This window comes from Zootermopsis nevadensis, unplaced genomic scaffold (genome assembly GCF_977971745.1).
Source record: "Zootermopsis nevadensis isolate Lab colony 2312 unplaced genomic scaffold, Znev_1.0 Znev_ptg000022l, whole genome shotgun sequence".
NCBI classification, from domain to species: Eukaryota; Metazoa; Arthropoda; class Insecta; order Blattodea; family Termopsidae; genus Zootermopsis; species Zootermopsis nevadensis.
In genome coordinates this window covers 13,121,409-13,141,004 of record NW_028259154.1, presented here as the reverse complement: position 1 = coordinate 13,141,004, position 19,596 = coordinate 13,121,409, and the positions used below count along the sequence as shown (strand labels likewise).

Genomic DNA, 19,596 nt, shown 5'->3' with positions numbered 1-19,596 from the left:
CGTTGTTACGAAAATAAATATGAATTCTGAAAATGTTTAAAATTATTGAGAGACTTGTTTTAACTGTACCTAATTCTTGTGTATGGAGTATTAAAACATTTGCCTGCGTATTTAATTTCGGTGTATATGAATATATGGATTATTATACCCTTATTTGTAATGCTGTTGATGTCTTGTTTCTTCCGACTAGCAGTATCAGCTTAGCCTACTTTTGCACCTTCTGCATATGCATGGCTGCAGTGGAAGAGTCTGGGGCCAATTCGTACAATATTTATCGAATCTATACAGAGCGACTACATAGAAATACTAAAATACACTGCCCTTCGGGGGCTAATGCAAATATTTCCCCTGTTTTTTTATTTATTTATACAATTTTACATAAAATATGGTGAATTGTTTCTCCATTGAGGTTACTAGAGTATTTACATGACATGAAGTGACGTTTATGAAATATTTAGTTAATACGTGTCTTGCAGAATTCGAAGTGTAAAATGCTAAACTAGATTTTTTATCAAGCTTAGTCTATTAAAATGGAAATACTAGTTTTTATTTACATATACAAACATTTCAAGTGTAAATCTATTCTTCTGTACGAGGCCTTTGTAGTTTTGAAGCGTTATTACTATTCACTGTCGTCTTGCTGGGCGTGTCACAGCTTTGGTGGAGCCCCAATAGCAGTCGATTTTAGAGTTTGCGTTTTGCGGCAGTCTCGAAGTTTAACTTTCCAGTATGTAGCCCCCTGTTTGATAGAAGCTCTTGTGCAGCATGAGCGCCGATCTGATTTTGAGAAAGGTGATTCGTTGACGACAGGGACAACTTCAAAATGTTACGAAGAATAACCAGGAAGATCTTAAAATGGACACAAGACCATCTTGGAATAAATTTAATGATTGGAAAATCACATTGATAGTAAAAGAATTGACAAAAAATGTAAACTAATTATAGATAACAACAAAATAATTACGTATTTAGAGTAGGACTTTAATATGGTGAAGAAATTATTATTTATAAATCTTGCAGTCTTACTTTTAGGAACTGCTGATACTATACATAGCCAAAGATGAGCAAGAAATGATAAAAATAATATAGAAGGGACAAATACGTAAAATATGAGTAGGCCGATATTGGATGTCGAAATCGTCAGTGTAAAAAGAACAAGAATAATAAAGCTCCAGGGCATACGAATTGACAGTGGAAGCGGTAGGAATGCAGTGGATAAACAGAGTCGAGAGGAAAGTCAGGCAATGGAATGAGAGACGAGATGACTGGAAGAAGGTATATGAAAGTTGTTCGAAATCCCTTCTATATTTACTGGAAAATAGCACTTCTGTGTATAATAGTTTAGCCAGTAAAATATAAAGTTGTAGAAGTGTGGCCCAATGAGAAACAACATGCACTTCTTTGGGAAATATCGAAGACGGATTTCACCCTGACAATGACACAATTAATCGAGATGGCCTTCGAAAAGACATGGTAAGTCCTCTGAAGATTTTGAAAAAATGCAGCAATATAAATAAAGGAAATATTTTCTAGAACTGTCTGAATATGTAACAGAAGATCTAACACACGATTACGGAAATTGTGTTCAAACTAAGTTAGGGAGATCAGAATATTTTTTTAAATGTAGATGTTTGAAAGACAACGCCATAATCTTAGTAGCCTATGTGATTAGTTGGGAGAAAGACTAAAATGTAATTGAAGACAAACTAAACCAATGGAATCTTCTTATGAATGAATGTGATTGAGGATTTCAAGTAACGTAGACACAAATGCGTTTGTTTACCCGTAATTATGAATTTTACGAGTCTCAGATTGAAACCTCCATGAGCGTAATGGCAGGAATTGTGTATAACAGTGAAATGGTTATACTACATACATTGCTTACGCAGTAATATATTTGAGGTTACCTCACATTTATGTTTCATGTTTCGTATGTTTGTGCAGAGCCTGAAGTGCGTGATTTAGGCATGAGGGTTTACAACAACATGGCGTCATCAATGTGCAGTGTGGTGCCACTGTTGATCACGGCGCTGATAGCAGTCACGTGGTCCTAGACGCCAAGGTACCGTTGTTATTATTATTATTATTACTATTACTCTTGTTGTTGTTAGGACTATTTTAATTAAAACACTTTATTCCTTTAGGAACCTTACCCTTTAGTATAATGTGTTCAGTTTGTTTAGTATTTTAGTTTCTTTTTGTTTTTATTTGTTACTGTGTGGTCTGTTGTGTGTCTCTTTTATTGCCTGCCTGTTATAAACTTTTTGCTGTGGCTAACACTCTTATAAAGGAACTGTATTGAATTGGAAATGTAATGTCGGAAAGCCATTATATACATAACTTTACAGTAATTGAGCTATTAAATAATAAAACTGGGCAACACAAGAATTTTAACCTTTATCGTATACATTATTCGATATGGTGCTTATTCGATTACAAACAGAGAGGTAAATTTGACTACGCAGTGATGTGTGTACTCTGATTAGTTTACGAAAATATTTTGTGTATGTAGTAAATCAATATTAATATGCTATTAAAATCGAAATTTGAAAACATGTATCTTCCAAGTTGAAATATATTTTCTCGTTCATAGTGTTTTTACGTTTTTTTCTAAAAATCCACTTTTTGTGACTGTAATCAATAATGAGTTTAAATATCTAACCCTTCGGATCTGAAGCTGGTCTAAATAACATTTAAAAATTCAGTCCGTACCTCAAAGAAAATACAACACTTCTCGTCAATTTTGGTCTTCTGTGAAGTAAAGCCGTGTGGTAGATACGAAAGCTGAAGATGGAGATAGTAAATTCCTCCTAACATTGGCTTTTACCTATAAGTCTGCGAGGTCTTATATCCAAAATACGAACATCGATAACATCGTTATAAACACACTTCTCCTTTATAAGAGCCAGTCGGTCATTGCTGTTTACGTAAATAGTCCTTGTTTACTTAAAGAAACAGCACAAAAGCCACAAATACACTGTTGACAAAATGATGTTATTTATTATTAAATAAAATGGTGCATACCGCTGGGTGTTAAAGGGTTAAACTGACATGGTCTCTGTTTTGTCTACAGATTCCATCAGTGTTTTCAATGATGGAAGTGAGTCAAAGTAGGGTGGAGTAACATTCAAGTGAAGAGCCGAGAAAGCAGCCAACTCAAGGTCATTCATTCTCCGATAGAGGGCAGTGACTGTGTTAGTTGGTGTCTGTGCGTGCGTAAGTTCGTGCCATAAACAGTGTTCCCATCGTCAGAACCACAAGTATTTTTAAATACGTAAGTTTCATATTAAGTAGTAGATATCAGAGGAGCCTTTCTTATGTGAACAATGGCAGTTTGACAATCTCTTCTGTAAATGTCACGTCACGATGCAGGGATGAGATCATTTTTAAATTCCGTGTATTTTTTTTTAGTAATACACGGGATGTTATTCTAAATACTGACATGCAGCAATTGAATAATAAATGAAATGTCTTAAAGTATCTGAAAGAACGCATATAACTGTAAGTGTTTTCCAGTTTTTGTCACCAAAAATCTTTTGAAGATTTCTACAGCAGTTTGTATGTTGGTGTAAAAATGTAGCTTGTGATTATATTATGTGAATTTCGTATTCGTCTTTTCTGGATGGTTACAAGAGATCTTGTGTAAAGAAGAATGGACCCTCTGAAGAAGTCATCGCCAATAAGGTAAATAGATAAATACATTTTATTTCAAACCAACCGTGTCCCTGGGGCCAAGCACAAATATGAACGAACATTCAACGTTTCTTTGTTTGGTAAAAATAAATCTCTTACGAAATATATCACGTCATGTGGCATTTCCCTTAAAATTATGAACATGGAATAATGTTTCCAACAAAATTATTTTGTTTTTGCGAATATCTGAAACATGAAGCGAAGTTTTCAGGCTATCGATATGTTGTGTAGTTTATATGTTACAGTCATCATGTAATTTCTGAAGTCTATTTAAATTTTTCGTGTAGATACAAAATTGGTACTGGTCACTTATGCCTCTTTTGCTTACTCGTTACTTCGTTTAATTACACTCTTATTATCTGAGTTGAACAAATATTTTGGTTGAATTTCAATGTCCTTTGATCATTTTAAGCTGAAAATTCGTTAGAACGAGATATCAGATAGTTGATATTTAATGTTTAAGGCTCATTAATTGTTACGTACATACAATTCGTCTCATAAATCAGTCGCCATAGTAGAACTCTGTTATTTGGTAAAATACGGAGAAATGTAAGAGATTTTTTTTGCAAATTATGTGTTTTCTGTCGTAAGTGATGGAATTTTTTTACCTAGGAAGAGCAGTTGTGCCATTCTGTATAACAGCATGACCAGTTTCTTATTCTTCTTTTCCTAGCATATGTTGATGTTAGTTACTGATATACGTATGCAGTAATAAGGACGACGAATTTGTCATAGTATTTATTGCATTTTATATACTTTTCTGTTAGTTGAAAAATAAGTTTAATTTCTTTACGCATATTTAACATAAGTTTACGTGACATGTTACGGTATATCCGTACATGATAAAGGGGCCCAAAGTGTATGGTCACTGTGTTGTAAATTTTACCCTTTTTATAATTGCGTAATAGCTATTTCGTAATTATTATTCAATGATGACTGAATGAAGGAATTTCTTATTTTGTTGTTCGTAATTTGTGCACAGCTAGTCTTACAGTGAATTTACCCTCCATCTTAATGATAGTTTCTCCGAAAATTGTGACGTTTCTAGCGGAAGTTAATGGAATAAGTACATATGGCAATCTTGGAATCTGGAACTGAATTTTTAGCAATGAACGCAAAGTTTAACCTTTATAATAGTGTTAATATGTTTAACAGTGCCATTAATTTACAGAAATTAGTTGGTGTTATATAAGGAAAGTAGTATCTTTGTAACAATTTCGTTCGCCATTCGTGAATAAATGTTTCATTTTGCACAGATACGTATATATATTTTTTTTTGGACGAGATCATTTACAATGAATGTCTCAATAAAATCTATGAACTATGATGTGAATTTTAAACAAAGACTACTACTACTACTTCTAGTAATAATAATAATACTATTAATAATATTTAAAAGAACTAATCATCTGTGGATATTCTAATGTGATAATACGTATATTCGAATCTTATGACGGTAATATGCGCATTTTTAAATATCTGATTGTGCGTTAACACAACACACTGGTAGCCCGTTATTTTTACGAGAATGATTCCATTAGATCTGCGATGTTCAGAACCAGAAGTTATAAATTCAAACCATGTTGATTCCAAGCGGACATTCTGATTCTGATCATGTTTTGAGCAAAGCACACATGCGATTATAAAAATATATATGTAGAACGTATTATCAGTTAGACCCCTTTCGTTTTTTGACACTTAAGTAAAAACACAGAATGTGCAGAAAATAATACACGAAATTTCTCAGAATTGGACTTATGATCGTAAAAAATCTTAATTTGACCCACTTCCGAAACAGTGCACATTAAGGAACAATGGTAACTATGTTGACCACCATCTTAACGTTCAGTAACTCAGAATTTTACCCGCACCGTCTTTATTACTGGCATTTAATTCTCAGAATAATCTGATATATCTTTTCCGTGAAAATAGTTAACACGTTTTCCTGAAAATTATTAACAGCGTGTTTCTAGAATGTCGTAAACAGTTTTAAAATTGTGTTTAGACGAACTTCGTGCTTTACATGGTTAAACTGTTTGGTCGCATGTTCAGATCCCCTGAAGAGAAGTTCCGCTAATATAAACACAAAGGACATAAAAATTAGGTAAATTTATAGCCATGAAGCAGGTACATTTTGAATTAAGTAAACAATTGACTAACCTCACGTTACCGTTTCATCGGTTCCGCATTTACGACGTGCGCCCCAAACGTCACGAAATTAAATTTAAATGTCATGTTTATTGTACATGTCAGATAAAAACGCATGTGATATTTATAATTAAAGTAAATCTGTCTTCAATGCGGCAAACGCTTTCCCCGAAATCTGCGCGTTCAGTGATTCCGCGATGGACAAAATAGTATGTGGTTTTAATAGGGATACAATATTTCTTTACTTTTTTGTTTCATTGTCACTTTTACATTTACGTTTTGATTTCGTAATGATGTTCAGGTGCAATATCATGAACAGTAAAACACGAAAGAGGAATCGCGACTCAATTGAACACGATAGTTGCGTAAGCGAGACAGACCGCGGCTTACATGCAGTTTGTGGGACGTACAGTCCACAGACCAGGAGAAGAGCCCTGCTAGGAATTCGTTATACGCGCATGCGCAAGATTTCGCGATGAATGACGACCCATCCTAAAAGCATTAGTTCCACAACTACTGAACGAACAACAGACGACAGGCTTTCATGTGTTCTAGTGGGTACAGCTTTAAGATTACCTCACAGTGGCACAGTGATTTAATCTAGAATATTATCGCAACACCCGCAGAACACATTAGACTACACTACACGCTACTCTTAACTGCTTGATGTTTTCAGTCTGTGTGTAGTAGCGTAAAACTCTGACGTATCACACTTCCCACCAATAACAGCCCTCTAGTCCAGCTGATAAGAAACTTTCCCCCTGCATCGCACCAGAAACGACTTCCCCCCACAGGGCTTTTCTCCTGGTCAGTGGACAGTAGAGGGGTAAGTGACGCGGGAGAAATACGTTTCAGAATGACAGTTGAGCCGAAATTTTATTTATACACCCAAACGAAACCGGTTATACAAACATTGAACCGTCTTTAGCGTTTTAAATAACAGCGATATTTTTCGTATGCTGCTGTAGAGTGTTTGGCAGAAAGGATAACATGGAATTTTTCACGTTCGTCAAGATATTCGCATTTATTTTCACGCGTAAAATCGAATCCATTTTCTACAAATCCGAGTTTATGGAGAGTTCGCTGTACATAATTACAATTAGGTTGTAACGCAACCACTTTCAGCATTTCGAATAAACTTTTCATATTCTAATCGTTGACTTATTCGGTACATCAACATCATGAAAATTCACGTGATAACGCCTACTAACTGCTTCATATGACTGATTTGGAAAAATCAACAATAAACACGCGGAAGATGCCGTGCAGTCTGGTAGAAGTTTATCAACTTTTCAGAGGTCTTGCTGCCTTCATCATCAGGGCGATGATGGAGGTAGCAAGACCTCTGAAACGTTGGTAAACTTCTACCAGACTGCACGGAGCTACAGCCCAGAAGGCAACCATTTTCAGATTCACCGCCGTGAAAACCACAAATCATACAATGAACGCACGCTACATGATTGTTACAAAGAAAATTGATTAATTAGCAACAAGTACGAAGGAACTGCAGACTTTCTGGTGGCCGAAGTCTGGTGTTGTCACTGTGTACCGCAAATTACAATTTTCCGATCACATAAACAATGTACTTACGTTTAAACTCTCGTAACCAAACACTTATATCTACCGTTTTATCGCTTTAAATCAAATTCGTCGTAAGAAAGTGAACTTGTTCTATAGTTATGTGCATTACGTCTCCGTACACGTTTCTTGCCGTGTGTTTAAAATGAATGCGTTAGTGGAAGTGAAGTCAGTCTGGTCTTATATTCGTTCGTCGAAATTTTTTTGAAAAATTTAGATTAAATTTCGAATTGGGAATTTATAGCAGATGTTTCTTGAGTGAATCTGATTTTACTCTGTATTAGTATAATATAATTACGCGTTGGATGTGAAGGTTCAACCGTTTTGAATTTCTCAAAAATGTTTCGTCATCCAAAGGTTTGGTACATGACATAAATTTCATATTCAAATAACTTCTTTCGTATCTGTGTACATGTATTTTTATTATTAACAAAAAATCAGTGTTTTTATGAATGATTTATTTAGAAACGTTTACTTGTGTCATATTTTCTGAACATTCTGTTATTACTTAAAAAAATTTGCTATTAACCCGATAAAATTTTATATGTTCCATTTCTCCCTACCTTTCCCACACTCCGCTAAGTGTTATACATGTAAATTTAATAAGAAAATACAATATAGTTAATATAAGCTAGACTGTGTAAGAACTGTGAATTTAATTTTCATTTGTTATTTGTACCTAAATATGAACGTGTTGTGACTGTTGTAATGTGTGTCTACCTGACGCTGTTCATGTTACCATGACAACCATTGACTATTCAAATATGGAATTTGCATTGGTTTCAGAACTGGTGGCATCGATTTGATACCATATACAGAGCAATATAATTACACAAAACTATTAGTGAGGCAGTAGTAAACAAAGATGAAATACGGAAGAAACAAAATGGAATATCTTTCCTGTTAGAAATAAATGATCCCCCCCCCCCACTCCAAAAGGTTTTAACAAAAATAGAGTTGTCTGTATCCCAGCTGTAAAATAACCTTTTCCATCGTGAAGAATCTGTAATTAGTAGGAACAAATTAAAGTTATCCACACCAAAGCTTTTTGATGTTACCAAGTCTCTGGAGGAATTCATGGTTTTGTGCTACTATGAATTACTGAGTAATATGAATTCGTATGAATGGTGATTTTTATATCTGACACTTTTAATTTTCATATAATTTATCAGCTACATTGAATTTATTTTTGTAATCCGTAAGTGAACTTCCAATTCTGGATATAACGTATTGTTTATGACTGTAATTTGAACTTTCTGATATAGTTCACTTTAAAATATTTATAAATGTGATTGAAGACGATTTATATAAGTAAATGTACCCAGAATTATTTTAACGCAATTGTATAACACTTTATCGTGTCCACTCAAAGTACGTAAACAAAATTAATAATGAGGTTTAAATAAAAATGCTTCAGATTGACATGATACGTCCCAATAGGTAAGCAGTATCTATTATATTATAAATCAACTACTTTGACTTCTTTTCGTTCATGTTTTGTAGTCGTCAAATTGTTGAAGTCGTCTGAAGTTGTCTAAGTGATAATCATCCCACAGAGATCAAAGTGTGCCGGTGGATTAAGAGAAATGCTTGTAATTCCACAATTATTTTATTCGTACGTCAGGGCTTGCGTTCATTAATATGTTATAATAACATTAATCCCCGGATAAAATTCGTAATATCGTAAATTTTTTTTGGCAAAAAAAATATTTTACACTAAATAGGACTGGGCTTTCTATACCGCGCAGCTGTAAAGCAAACTTTTGGAATGTGGTTCGGTCAGTCTAGATCGACAAGCAATGGACGCTTTTGAATGTTCACATTCATGCCAAACACTCACTGTGCAAATGAAATATATATAACTTATATAATCATAAATATGTGTATGTTACTTAGCAAAGCCAACTTAGAAATAGATAGCTTTACTTCAAGAATATTTTAGATACTATAACTAGTATTTCTAAAGCTATTTTTATATGACCTAAAATTATTTGAAAATTAAAGTGTCAGATATTTTAGAAGAGTTAAGTAATGGTTGATATACATATATGTGCTTCTGATGTGTGCTCTCACCACCTTGCGTTTGTATACTAAATGTGCAGCCAATTTCAAAACTCTTAAATGGAATTGAGGAGCCATGTGAATATAAATATGTTTATATTGTATTTAATGTTTCGAGTTTTATTTAGATATAACCCATTCCAGCATCCTGACTGAGGAGTATTGTATCCATAAATATTCACACCAGTAGGTTACGTTCACTGATAAACTGTTCCCTCAGACTTTCCATATCGCATGATCTCGTACTCTCATGCTCCAATTAATGTATTTTTACCTCAATCTCTCCAACTTCTCCTTTGCCAAATATTTACCATCATATTTTTAAATAATATCAAAAGAATACCGTTATTTTTCATGCATTACGAATACCCTTATCACTGTATCCTTAGTTTTAATAGCTTTTATTGCAATGTTTCTAAGTTGAAATTTTATCACGTGGTGTTTTCAGATTTTATTCATTCATATTTTACCTTAATACTCCATAGAAATGTCCTATATTTCTGCTTGAAATACGTATCTACGTTTCTGCTTCATACGTCGGAACAGACATGATAAAATGTTAGCTACGATCCTAAATAATCCCCCCCCCCTACCCCCAGCGAACGTTGAAATGGTGATTTGATATGCTAAAACAAGTTGATGTAACCAAATTCATACAGAATATGATTCTTTATATATGTAATTACATGTTAATAAATTTTAAACAGCGTTAGTTTGGCAGTTGTCAGGTTGATCGAACAACGACAAGAATCATAACTAAAGTGTGCGGTAAGTGCTGTGTAGAGGCCGAGCGAGAAGTGCTGATACTTGCGCAAAGGACTGGTTTTGGTCGTATGAGATGGACCCGTCCGAAGCACGCGCTAGGGGGGTGTCGGCTTCGGTTGGCTTGTAGCTCTAGCTGTGTTTAGTTCGGTGCGTCACCGCAGTTGAGGTTGTGCGACCCCCACTACTAATGAACTCCCCCTACCTCGGCTTACACATCGCGCATTTAGGTTTATGTAGCCAAACCGTGAACATAAAGAATATTTCAATAAAATGTTATTGTTTTTTCACAATATGCTCGAGAATACGGGCTTAATTAAAACACAAAACCTTGCAGTTATTTTATACCAGTCATTTTGTTTAAGTTATAACAATAGTGGGTTATGCTATATTTATTCCTCATTATACCGAATGCCTAACATATTTGTTGGTCAGATTCTTGGATTTGTTTTCAAACGTGCCAATGCGCAGATGGCGCATGCGATATGTGTGCCTCTTAACTTTAGAGCATTTTAATGCTATATCGATGTAATATTATATTGAAGATGGATGTATTCTAGGTTGTTGCTAATTATAGTCTAGTAGAAATTTGCCGACGTTTCAGGGGTCCTTGCTGCCTCAATCATCAGGATAATAACTCATCGCCCTGATGGTGGTACAACAACCTAGAAAACAGCCATCATCAGACTCACCACCGTCGAAACCTCAAATCCTACATATTTTATATTATTGCCTTACAAAACTGCAACATGGCTATTCTTCGAAGTTCAGAAAACAAAATAATTCAGTGCAGTGTACTGTAAATCTGTTAATGAAGTTAAATATCTTTCATATTGTTTAGCGATTTATTAACATTTTAAAATAGAATGGAAATTGTACATTTTGCCTGTTAGTGACGTTTCATGAACCAGTGTACTACGTCAGTAGCATAACATTTGATAAATGATTACGTACGATTGTGTTCGCATATAATATAGGTACTCCATGAAGCAATGTTCTGTGTAAAATCTATTATGTTGGCAGTGGTATAGTGGTAATTCTAACCGTGTTAGCCTACTAACAATTTGAAAGACTTAGAATAAAAGAGACTTCTGTTTTACTTTCGTGGTTGTCATACTTCATAAATAAAAACACGTCATAAAACATGAACCAATATTCGTCGTTAGCCAGCTGCAACCTACTCCTTGATGCTTAGGTTAGCCTCGAGGGTAACAACGCCTGCCTGGCTGGTGCTAGATAACGACGCATTTTATTTTATATTTCCGCAGTGTACGTGGTACCACTGAACCACGAAAGGAAAATAAGACTACTTATTTTCGATTTTTAAAATTGCTCGCCGGGCTAAGGCTGTATGTTTTTAATAATCGGTTATATTACCTAAATAAATAGTAAACGTTCCCTAGTTGTTGGAGCTCAGTCAATTCTTTTTCTTCGTGATACAATTAATATTGTAATTTTGAGAGTCCTAGATATTTCTTAATAGATGCGATGTTAAAGTTGCGTTTAAAAGATAGGATTGTTTTGAATGTACCTTTTATTTATAGTAATTTCTGCCCAATTTCCCCAAAAGTAACCGCGATTAAACTACCTGATATATATAGACTGAAGTCAATATAATAAATTTATACCAAATTTTGTTGATCTGTTTTAATTTACTTTGGTTATAAATCACTTTACCTAAGTAAAGTATTAGGTGCATTTATCTCCTTCTTTTGTAGACTAATACAACTCGGAAACGGTGCTTTCATTGCACTAGTAACAAGATATATATATTTCATTAATTTAATCACATTTTAATGACATGTTAGGGGCGCGGCTGAATATTTACGTTCCGTTAGCTTCATGTCCTTAAATAGATTTTAATAACATTTAAAATGCGTCACTTCTATTATGTGAGTATTGGGATGTTTTTCATTCGGTGTAGGTCTAATTCATTTTAAAGCCCACTTACTTATATACCTAAATATACTGTGGAATTATCTCGCTAAGTAGACCCGGGAGAATTTTTCTTGATAAACGTTAATGGGATCCATAATATACGCATGTAATTCTTATATAATATTTCTGCTAAATCCAATGCTTTTGAGAGAACCGTTGATAAAATAATTATATTGTGTAGTCCAATGAAAGCGTTGTACCAGTCATGTACTGTCGCCTTCATATCCACTGGATTTACGAGACAGTAGAATGATAGTCATGCTTAAATAAAATCTCTTTATAATTCTACATCCAAGAGATATTTTTACTGGCACACTCGGTACAGTGTTATCAAAGAATATGAAATATATTTCGGACTGGAATTAAATACGTTTAATTGTATTTGATAAATGTTGCTTATCTTTGCATCGATATGTTTTTAAACGCTGTTTGAGTTTATTGTTTAGAGTTACATCGTAATTTATATCGTTAAAGTCGTTTTATTTGATTTTTTAAGATCCTTGATGTATTTTACAAATAACTGAAAATAATTTGTTAAAACAAAAACCTAGCGAAATTGTTGTTTAACTCACCAATATTTCGATTCTTACTTACTTCGTCTAACCTCTGACGTTCTTCTCGTTTTCCTTTTTTCTTTCTTCAGTTCAGTCTTTATTTGTTTACTTTCTTGTTTTTATTGTTTCTTCTCTCCCTACTTTTTATTTATTTTTTCTTTATGATTCTTCTCTTTCTGTCCTTTTCTTCTTCCTTCCTTTCTGCATTTCTTGCTCACGTTAAACATTTTTAGGTTTCTTGCCTCAAGCTGTGGTTGCTGAGAACTTGTCAGCTTGCGTCCCTGTCTCGAGGATTGTCCCCAGGTCGGACGGTACATCAGTGAGCAAATCCCTGAGTAAATTGGATTGTTGGGTCCTTCGAAAGAGGATAAGAAATATATTATTACAGCCGTTTAGTTTCGAAATCGAGCTTGTGTCGGTGGTCACATCACTACCGTATAGCGTAGTGGGATCCAATTTTCGAGTAATCATAAACGGAAGCCATTTCATGATAGATCCTGAATTGTGATCATGGGTATATGACCATAATGTTACTGCAGCAACCTTAGAATACAGAGTAGTACAGAGGACTTGAGACACATGACTTCATGAATTCAAAGGACATTGCGTGGTAATATTCTCTGTTTACCAGCAAATTAAGAAACGTACACTGGAGGAGGAGGAGGATTTTTGGTTTCCCTCGGAGTCTGTAAGTATTAAGTTACAAGATTGAGTAGCCATTTGATTGTGATTGATCATGGCTGCAGGCGAGATTGTAAAAGACAGCTTAAGGTTTGTAAGAGCGAAGTGGAGCGCTGTCGTTACGTGAACTACAATGAAGAATATATTTAGGCGTATTAAGAAATTAAGTACAAAGCAAATAATGTTAAAACAAATGAGCTAATGTGTTCAAATAAGATTGTATCTTTGAAAGACAAACTAATAAATTCGATAGATTTGTTCTAGAGTTGCTGGCATTTGCTGGGAAATCAAAAACTCAGCCGCCCTTTATACAAACCGAAGGTTCATAGGAGACCCTACTGGATCCCACCCCGAGTTGATGCAGGTCTTTCCAAACGATGCATCCAAGTCCGATACCCTACCATGTCACCTTCCTTAGGTGTGGGGGAGGGAGGGTTGTAAACCCCACGCCCAAACCCACAAGCTATAGGACAGTACCTTGTTTGCTGTCTATCGTCTTATCATTCTGCAACCTGGGGACACATTAAGTCACTTCAAAACAATTTAACTGATAAGTAGAATTGTCTAAATTATTATGGGTAAATTTTCTGTCTGTCCGCAAATATCGAATCGAGAATCGCACAGATTTTAATTAAGTTTTATGTATACGTCAGTTCATTGGTGATCATAACAAATTGTATTTTTATAAACTTTTAATAGAAACATGGCGGACGTATGAAGGTATGCATTAGGAGCGACTAGTACCAATTAATATCCAGCCCTTAAATTGTGTGCGGTGACAGATATTATAAAACTTAGGGACTTTGCTAAGTTAATGTTCTGTAAACTATAAAACAACACGGTAGCTGTATAATTTCTTTACAAAATATTTGGTTTGATGACGATATCTTACAAACCACTGGTGTCAGGCATGTGAAATTTTGTATTAAGACAGATCATAAACGTACCTGAAATATGTTATGAAATCCTTTTAACTGTTACAAACATATTACAGGCTAATACAGTTTTATTATTTATTTGAGATACAAATACACATTATTTAACTATTACGACAGCAGAAAATTATCGGATAAATTAATTTATATCCTCATACTTAAACCTGCTCGAATTATTGAAAAATATGATAGCAATACAGTAAACCAGTTCTGGCAGCCTTGTGTTTAGATATAAAATACAAAATTAATCTCTAAGCTAAACAAACACGATATCAAGACGTATGGGGAAATATTGGTAAAGTTCTACAAATTTTTAATCTTGTTATTAGTTGTTAGCTTTGTTCTCTGGCCGTATTATAGCCAGAGACAATTTTTTTGAAGCTTTAAAGAAGACACAATCTTTAGTAAGATGTGGGTTTCTCTTGCTGAGGTAAAAGTTAAGACACGAAGTTCTTTCGTTTCATGTCGTCAGATTGGTCAGCGAGTGTTAAAAGACTCTTCCCATATATGGATTTTTGCGTCCTTTCATCCTTCATTGTTGACTAGGTTATCACCAACGTACCACGAGCTGCATTGTGGGAAAGGGAGGTCCGGAGTGTGTACTGCGATGACGTGGTAAAGAACTGATATGAAGATTGATTCTGTTATTGTTTAGCAAGACTGTCGTGGATAAGTACAAAAATATTGAAAAAAGGTTCTACGTTTTCTTCTTTGAAAGAAAAACACAATATATAAAATTCCCTTGAGGTTGTGTCCTTTCTATGTACAATACCACTTCAGTATAAGATCTCCTAGAGGAGAAAATGGATGTCTTTTTACAAAACCAGTGACGTATTGCCTTGGAATTAGAGATATCACTTTACTGCTCTTACAAGCTCGTCATATAAGTTGTTTTACAAACAGTTTTTCCTTTTCGCTCTGTTTACGTGACAGTTTACCAAACGAGAAATCGATTTGTGCTCTCGCTCAGCATACTATGGTCTTCTGAATTATGACGTCGTATGAACTTCTAGGTGGTTACGAGTGTTTCCTGGACACACTTCCATCTTCAAGGTTGAAAGTGGAGGCGAAACGTTGGTAACCTCCACAAGATTACGGAGTCACAACCTAGATGGTTATAATCGATTTGTTTTTACCACTGTGAGAACCACATATCTGTTTACTTATCGACTTATTTTTATGTTTAAATCATTGGCTATGACGACATGACTTTTGAAAATAAATTACTAAATATTAAAAAATGTGGAAGCTGATGTTCGCGGCTACAAGGAACTCCTCAAGGAAAAGAAGGTTAGAATCAGTCCGAATCTTGATTTATTTTTAACGAAAACAAATGATTAACAATCCTAAACTTGTGCACTTCGTTTTTTTGACGTAAATCCGTCTATACGGAATGGTCATTCGGCAAAAAAGCGTAACGAAGATGTGTAAGATCCATATCAACAATGTGTAAATATGGACCGACAACAATGGTCAACTTTTATATGAACTGCGTGCATTGTTATGTTACCTAAGAAACTAATTGTTACGTCATCTGCTTATTCGGCATTGTTGTGTTTCATTACTGCTTTTAACTATCCGATTTCTTTATTGAGGCAAGAGCTGAGCTGTGAATCGGTTGTAGAAGAAGTGCGTCATAGACTTGATAATTTTGTGCTGTTAAAAACGTTTTGGAATATCACAAGTACTTATTTTATATAAGAATTATTACAGTAAATTTCATTACATTTACGTCAGATTCTCCGGAACCATGTTTGTACTGTTAATTTTTCTCCTACTGGCCTGGTGTGGTGTTCTCAGCTTACGTTATGGTAGGTTCCCCATTAGTTTCAGTCACTAGTTCATAACAATTGAATGAACGTTTCCTTCATAATCGCGTAACCTTGAAGTTGGGAGTAGACATTTATGGTAGCCCATGGATGTTATTGTGTAGACACTGGCATATTCTGTGATGTATCTACTTTCTGTATTTATTGCAATTATTAATTTGTCAATGCATCATTGTTAATTGGTGTGTCCATTTGTAGTGAAGTATTTGCTCCTTAGGTAATTGGAGGCAAAAATGGGTACTCTCGCGTGACCACCACATTTGTGTCACAAGATGACAGTTGTGTCGAGAGGCGTGTTACAACGTATTTGGGTATATGAAGTATTTATAGACGGAGAATGGAATGTTTTATTATTATTTCTACTTTTACATTTCTGTAACAGTAAAGGTTAACGAAAGGAAAGGAAAGGAAACGAAAATGACCACACGTAAGACTAACAGTGCGACAGAACGCCTAAAAAGAGAGTATTTGAGATTGAAGAAGGATCCAGATCCCTATGTTGTAGCAGAACCCTTACCAGCTAACATTCGAGAATGGTACGTATGATCCTACTTTGTGGCTAAATGTGGCATATTTTTAGAATATTTTAATAAATGGTAACTTTGGTGTTTTTGTTGTTTCAGGCATTATGTTTTCACAGGACCAGAGAACACTCCATATGATGGAGGACTGTATCATGGGAAACTTGTGTTTCCAACAAATTATCCATTCGAACCTCCTGGCATATACATGATCACTCCAAATGGAAGGTTGGTACTTGTACTTTTTCTGTTTGCTGGATTTTTCCAAACCTGCCATGCTTCTCAGCTATGAAACATGCCATTTAAAAAAAATTACAAAGGAACTTGTGGTCTAAATTGGAAGTTTCATTTTATATTTATGAATCTTACCATTACTGTGCCATAGCCCACACTTTACAAAAAAATGTTGTGAACTTCAATGTCGTTACAGAGTTGTTTTATCAGGTGTTCTCATATTTACAGGTTCCATACCAACACGCGTCTCTGTTTATCTCACGCCTGGAACATTGACTTGAGTGTGTTCACCATCCTCACAGGATTCCTCAGCTTTATGGTAACATCCTGACGTAAATAGATAATTGGATGGGGGCATTTCCTCAGTGTAAGGCATGGGACTGAGCCGGGATAGCTCAGTCAGTATAGTGACAAGCTACGGGCTGGACGACTGGGGTTCGATCCCCGACGGGGGGCAGAGGATTTTTCCTCTAGCCTCTGCGTCCAGACCGACTCCGGGGCCCACCCAGCCTCCTCTACAATGGGTACCGGGGTCCTTTCCCGGGGGTAAAGCCGGCCGGGGCGTGATGCTGACCACTCACCCCCATCTAGTGCCGAGGTCAAGGAAGAGAGGAGCTATACCTCCACTCCCCCCAAACGCCTACATGGCGTGTAGTGGGACAAACTTTACTTTAACTTTACTTTAAGGCATGGGACTTATTCATAGGGTCCCAGATGCAAGCCTCACTCTCCTACCATATTTTCCCAGCTTCTTTCATAGTAGTATAACCATTGCCTCTGTCAAAAACGTAAGTTTGGTTTGGTCTGAACTATTTGCTATGCCAGAACAGTTCCGTTATGTTCCGTTTTCTGTTGCCAGATTGAGAGAACTCCAACACTGGGAAGTATCGAGTCATCCGAATATGAGAAAAGACAGTTAGCTGGTCAGAGCTTGGCGTTCAACCTCCGAGATAATGTGTTCTGTGACCTGTTCCCAGACATGGTTACTGTAAGTGCTATTTAACAAGCCCGTCATTTTGTTTGTTGTTAAGAACTACCTTCTGTCATTTATATAAGTATGATGGCAAATATTTAGTCATGCGTTGAATGTTTCAGAATATCAAGACTGAACTTGAAAGACGGGCTGAAATGAAACGAGCTGCTCGAAGCAACATCAAATGACATGGAAGCATTGTTGCAGAATTAGTTTCGCCACAATGACTAGAGTCCAGTTTACGGTGCCATTATAAATCTTTGCGTCGTGCTTTCACGGTCAGTTACGTGCTGAGGAGTATCGCTACAGAATGAAGCCACAAAATTAAAATGACAGTCTATCGCAATGCTGTGTTGTGATCGGCCGGACAACTAGTCACTTATTCTTTTCACCCCCATTCTCTTTCCAGACTTTGTGTCTCATTTTTAATTGTTAAACTTGTGTTCTCATTTACGTCTCATAAAGAGTATATACAATTTGCCTTGCAGGCATGAAATTTCTGGTGAAAGTAAAGATTAAAGACGGGTAATTAGTAGAGTTCATGGACAGGATGAAATACAAAATATTACTTCCTATACAAGCATATGAACACGTATATTCAGAAACATTTATGAATAATTTCCAGTTTCAGGAAATTCATCTGTGACTGCTTTGCTGATTGAAGTAACTTAATAAGAACACCATAACCATACTATGATCATACATTCTGTCTGCAGAATGTGTACTTGCTGCATAATTTCTGATGACTTTTAAATATTACGAAGTGAAAGTATTTATTCTTATTGATGCTTCTCTCCTGCTTTGTTTGCTACAGTTTATTGTTCTATGTTTAATGTAATGTGAAAACTCCAGTTTCTTTTCCTTTTGTTTTCAATGTTACTATCAAAAAATATGTGAACAGGGCTGGAAACTACTATTTTGTAGAATATATTACCGTACATGCAGTAGAAAAAAGACTGTACAGAATAGGTATTACTTCTCATCCACAAATGTTCCCAGTTGTTTAGTTCAATGGACAGTTTTTTGGGCAAATGTTTATTTTGTAGCGTGTAATGCAAGGGTTTATAATACAGTACTAAAGACTATTGTAAGTACTGCAATGAGATCTGAAGGATCAGGTTTTTAAAAATTATTTGGAAAGATAATGCAAATAATATTAAATGTGGACTTCTTTATCTGCTTAAGCTAACTGCAAATAGTTGCTACTTGTACTGTATTTTATCCCATCCCTACTACTTCAACACATCAAGCAACCGAATACTAGAAGGTGTACACCTCTCGATGGTGCAAGATGAAAAGACCTCTAGAATAACCTCCAGGACACTGCCTGTGCAGTCCAGTGTGAATTGAAGCAATGGACTGGTCCCACTGCTTGAAGACGATTATACAGTCCACGACTGTAATCTTGAGACTTGCGGGGTGAGGAGATGGGGTGAAGAAGGAAGGAGGTTAGATATCGTCTGCCTTTAACGCTACGGACTTCCTGCATTCCTTGCAAGTCTCAAGATTACAGTCGTGGACTATACAGTAGGCAAGGTATAATTTGTCCATATCCACATTCAGATTTTGACGTAAATCCGTCTATACGGAATGGTAATTCGGCAAAAAAGCGTAACGAAGATGTGTAAGATCCACACCAACAATGTGTAAATATCGACCGTCAACAATGGCCAGCTTTTATATGAACTC

The 19,596-nt window shown here is 35.5% G+C and overlaps 1 protein-coding gene and 1 pseudogene across 8 annotated transcripts in view; both read left to right on the top strand.

The window, feature by feature from the left end:
- LOC110835907 (limbic system-associated membrane protein) overlaps window positions 1–9,589 on the top strand; it is an 893,271-nt gene extending 883,682 nt beyond the window's left edge. For 6 of the 7 annotated variants that reach the window (XM_087353891.1, XM_087353892.1, XM_087353890.1 and 3 more), the window contains 2 exons: window positions 1,945–2,062; window positions 3,074–9,589. In XM_087353891.1, the coding sequence (XP_087210017.1) occupies window positions 1,945–2,054 (110 nt within the window). In that variant the 3' untranslated portion in view covers window positions 2,055–2,062; window positions 3,074–9,589. The remainder of the gene's footprint in view (window positions 1–1,944; window positions 2,063–3,073) is intronic. The other variant, XM_087353887.1, reaches the window with a different exon arrangement.
- A 6,120-nt stretch (window positions 9,590–15,709) lies between these two features.
- Window positions 15,710–19,103, top strand: LOC147873019 (ubiquitin-conjugating enzyme E2 J2-like; annotated as a pseudogene). The gene is made up of 6 exons (XR_015536573.1): window positions 15,710–16,161; window positions 16,562–16,715; window positions 16,803–16,928; window positions 17,163–17,253; window positions 17,794–17,922; window positions 18,030–19,103. The product of XR_015536573.1 is annotated as a ubiquitin-conjugating enzyme E2 J2-like (transcript).
- The last annotated feature ends 493 nt before the right edge of the window (window positions 19,104–19,596 follow it).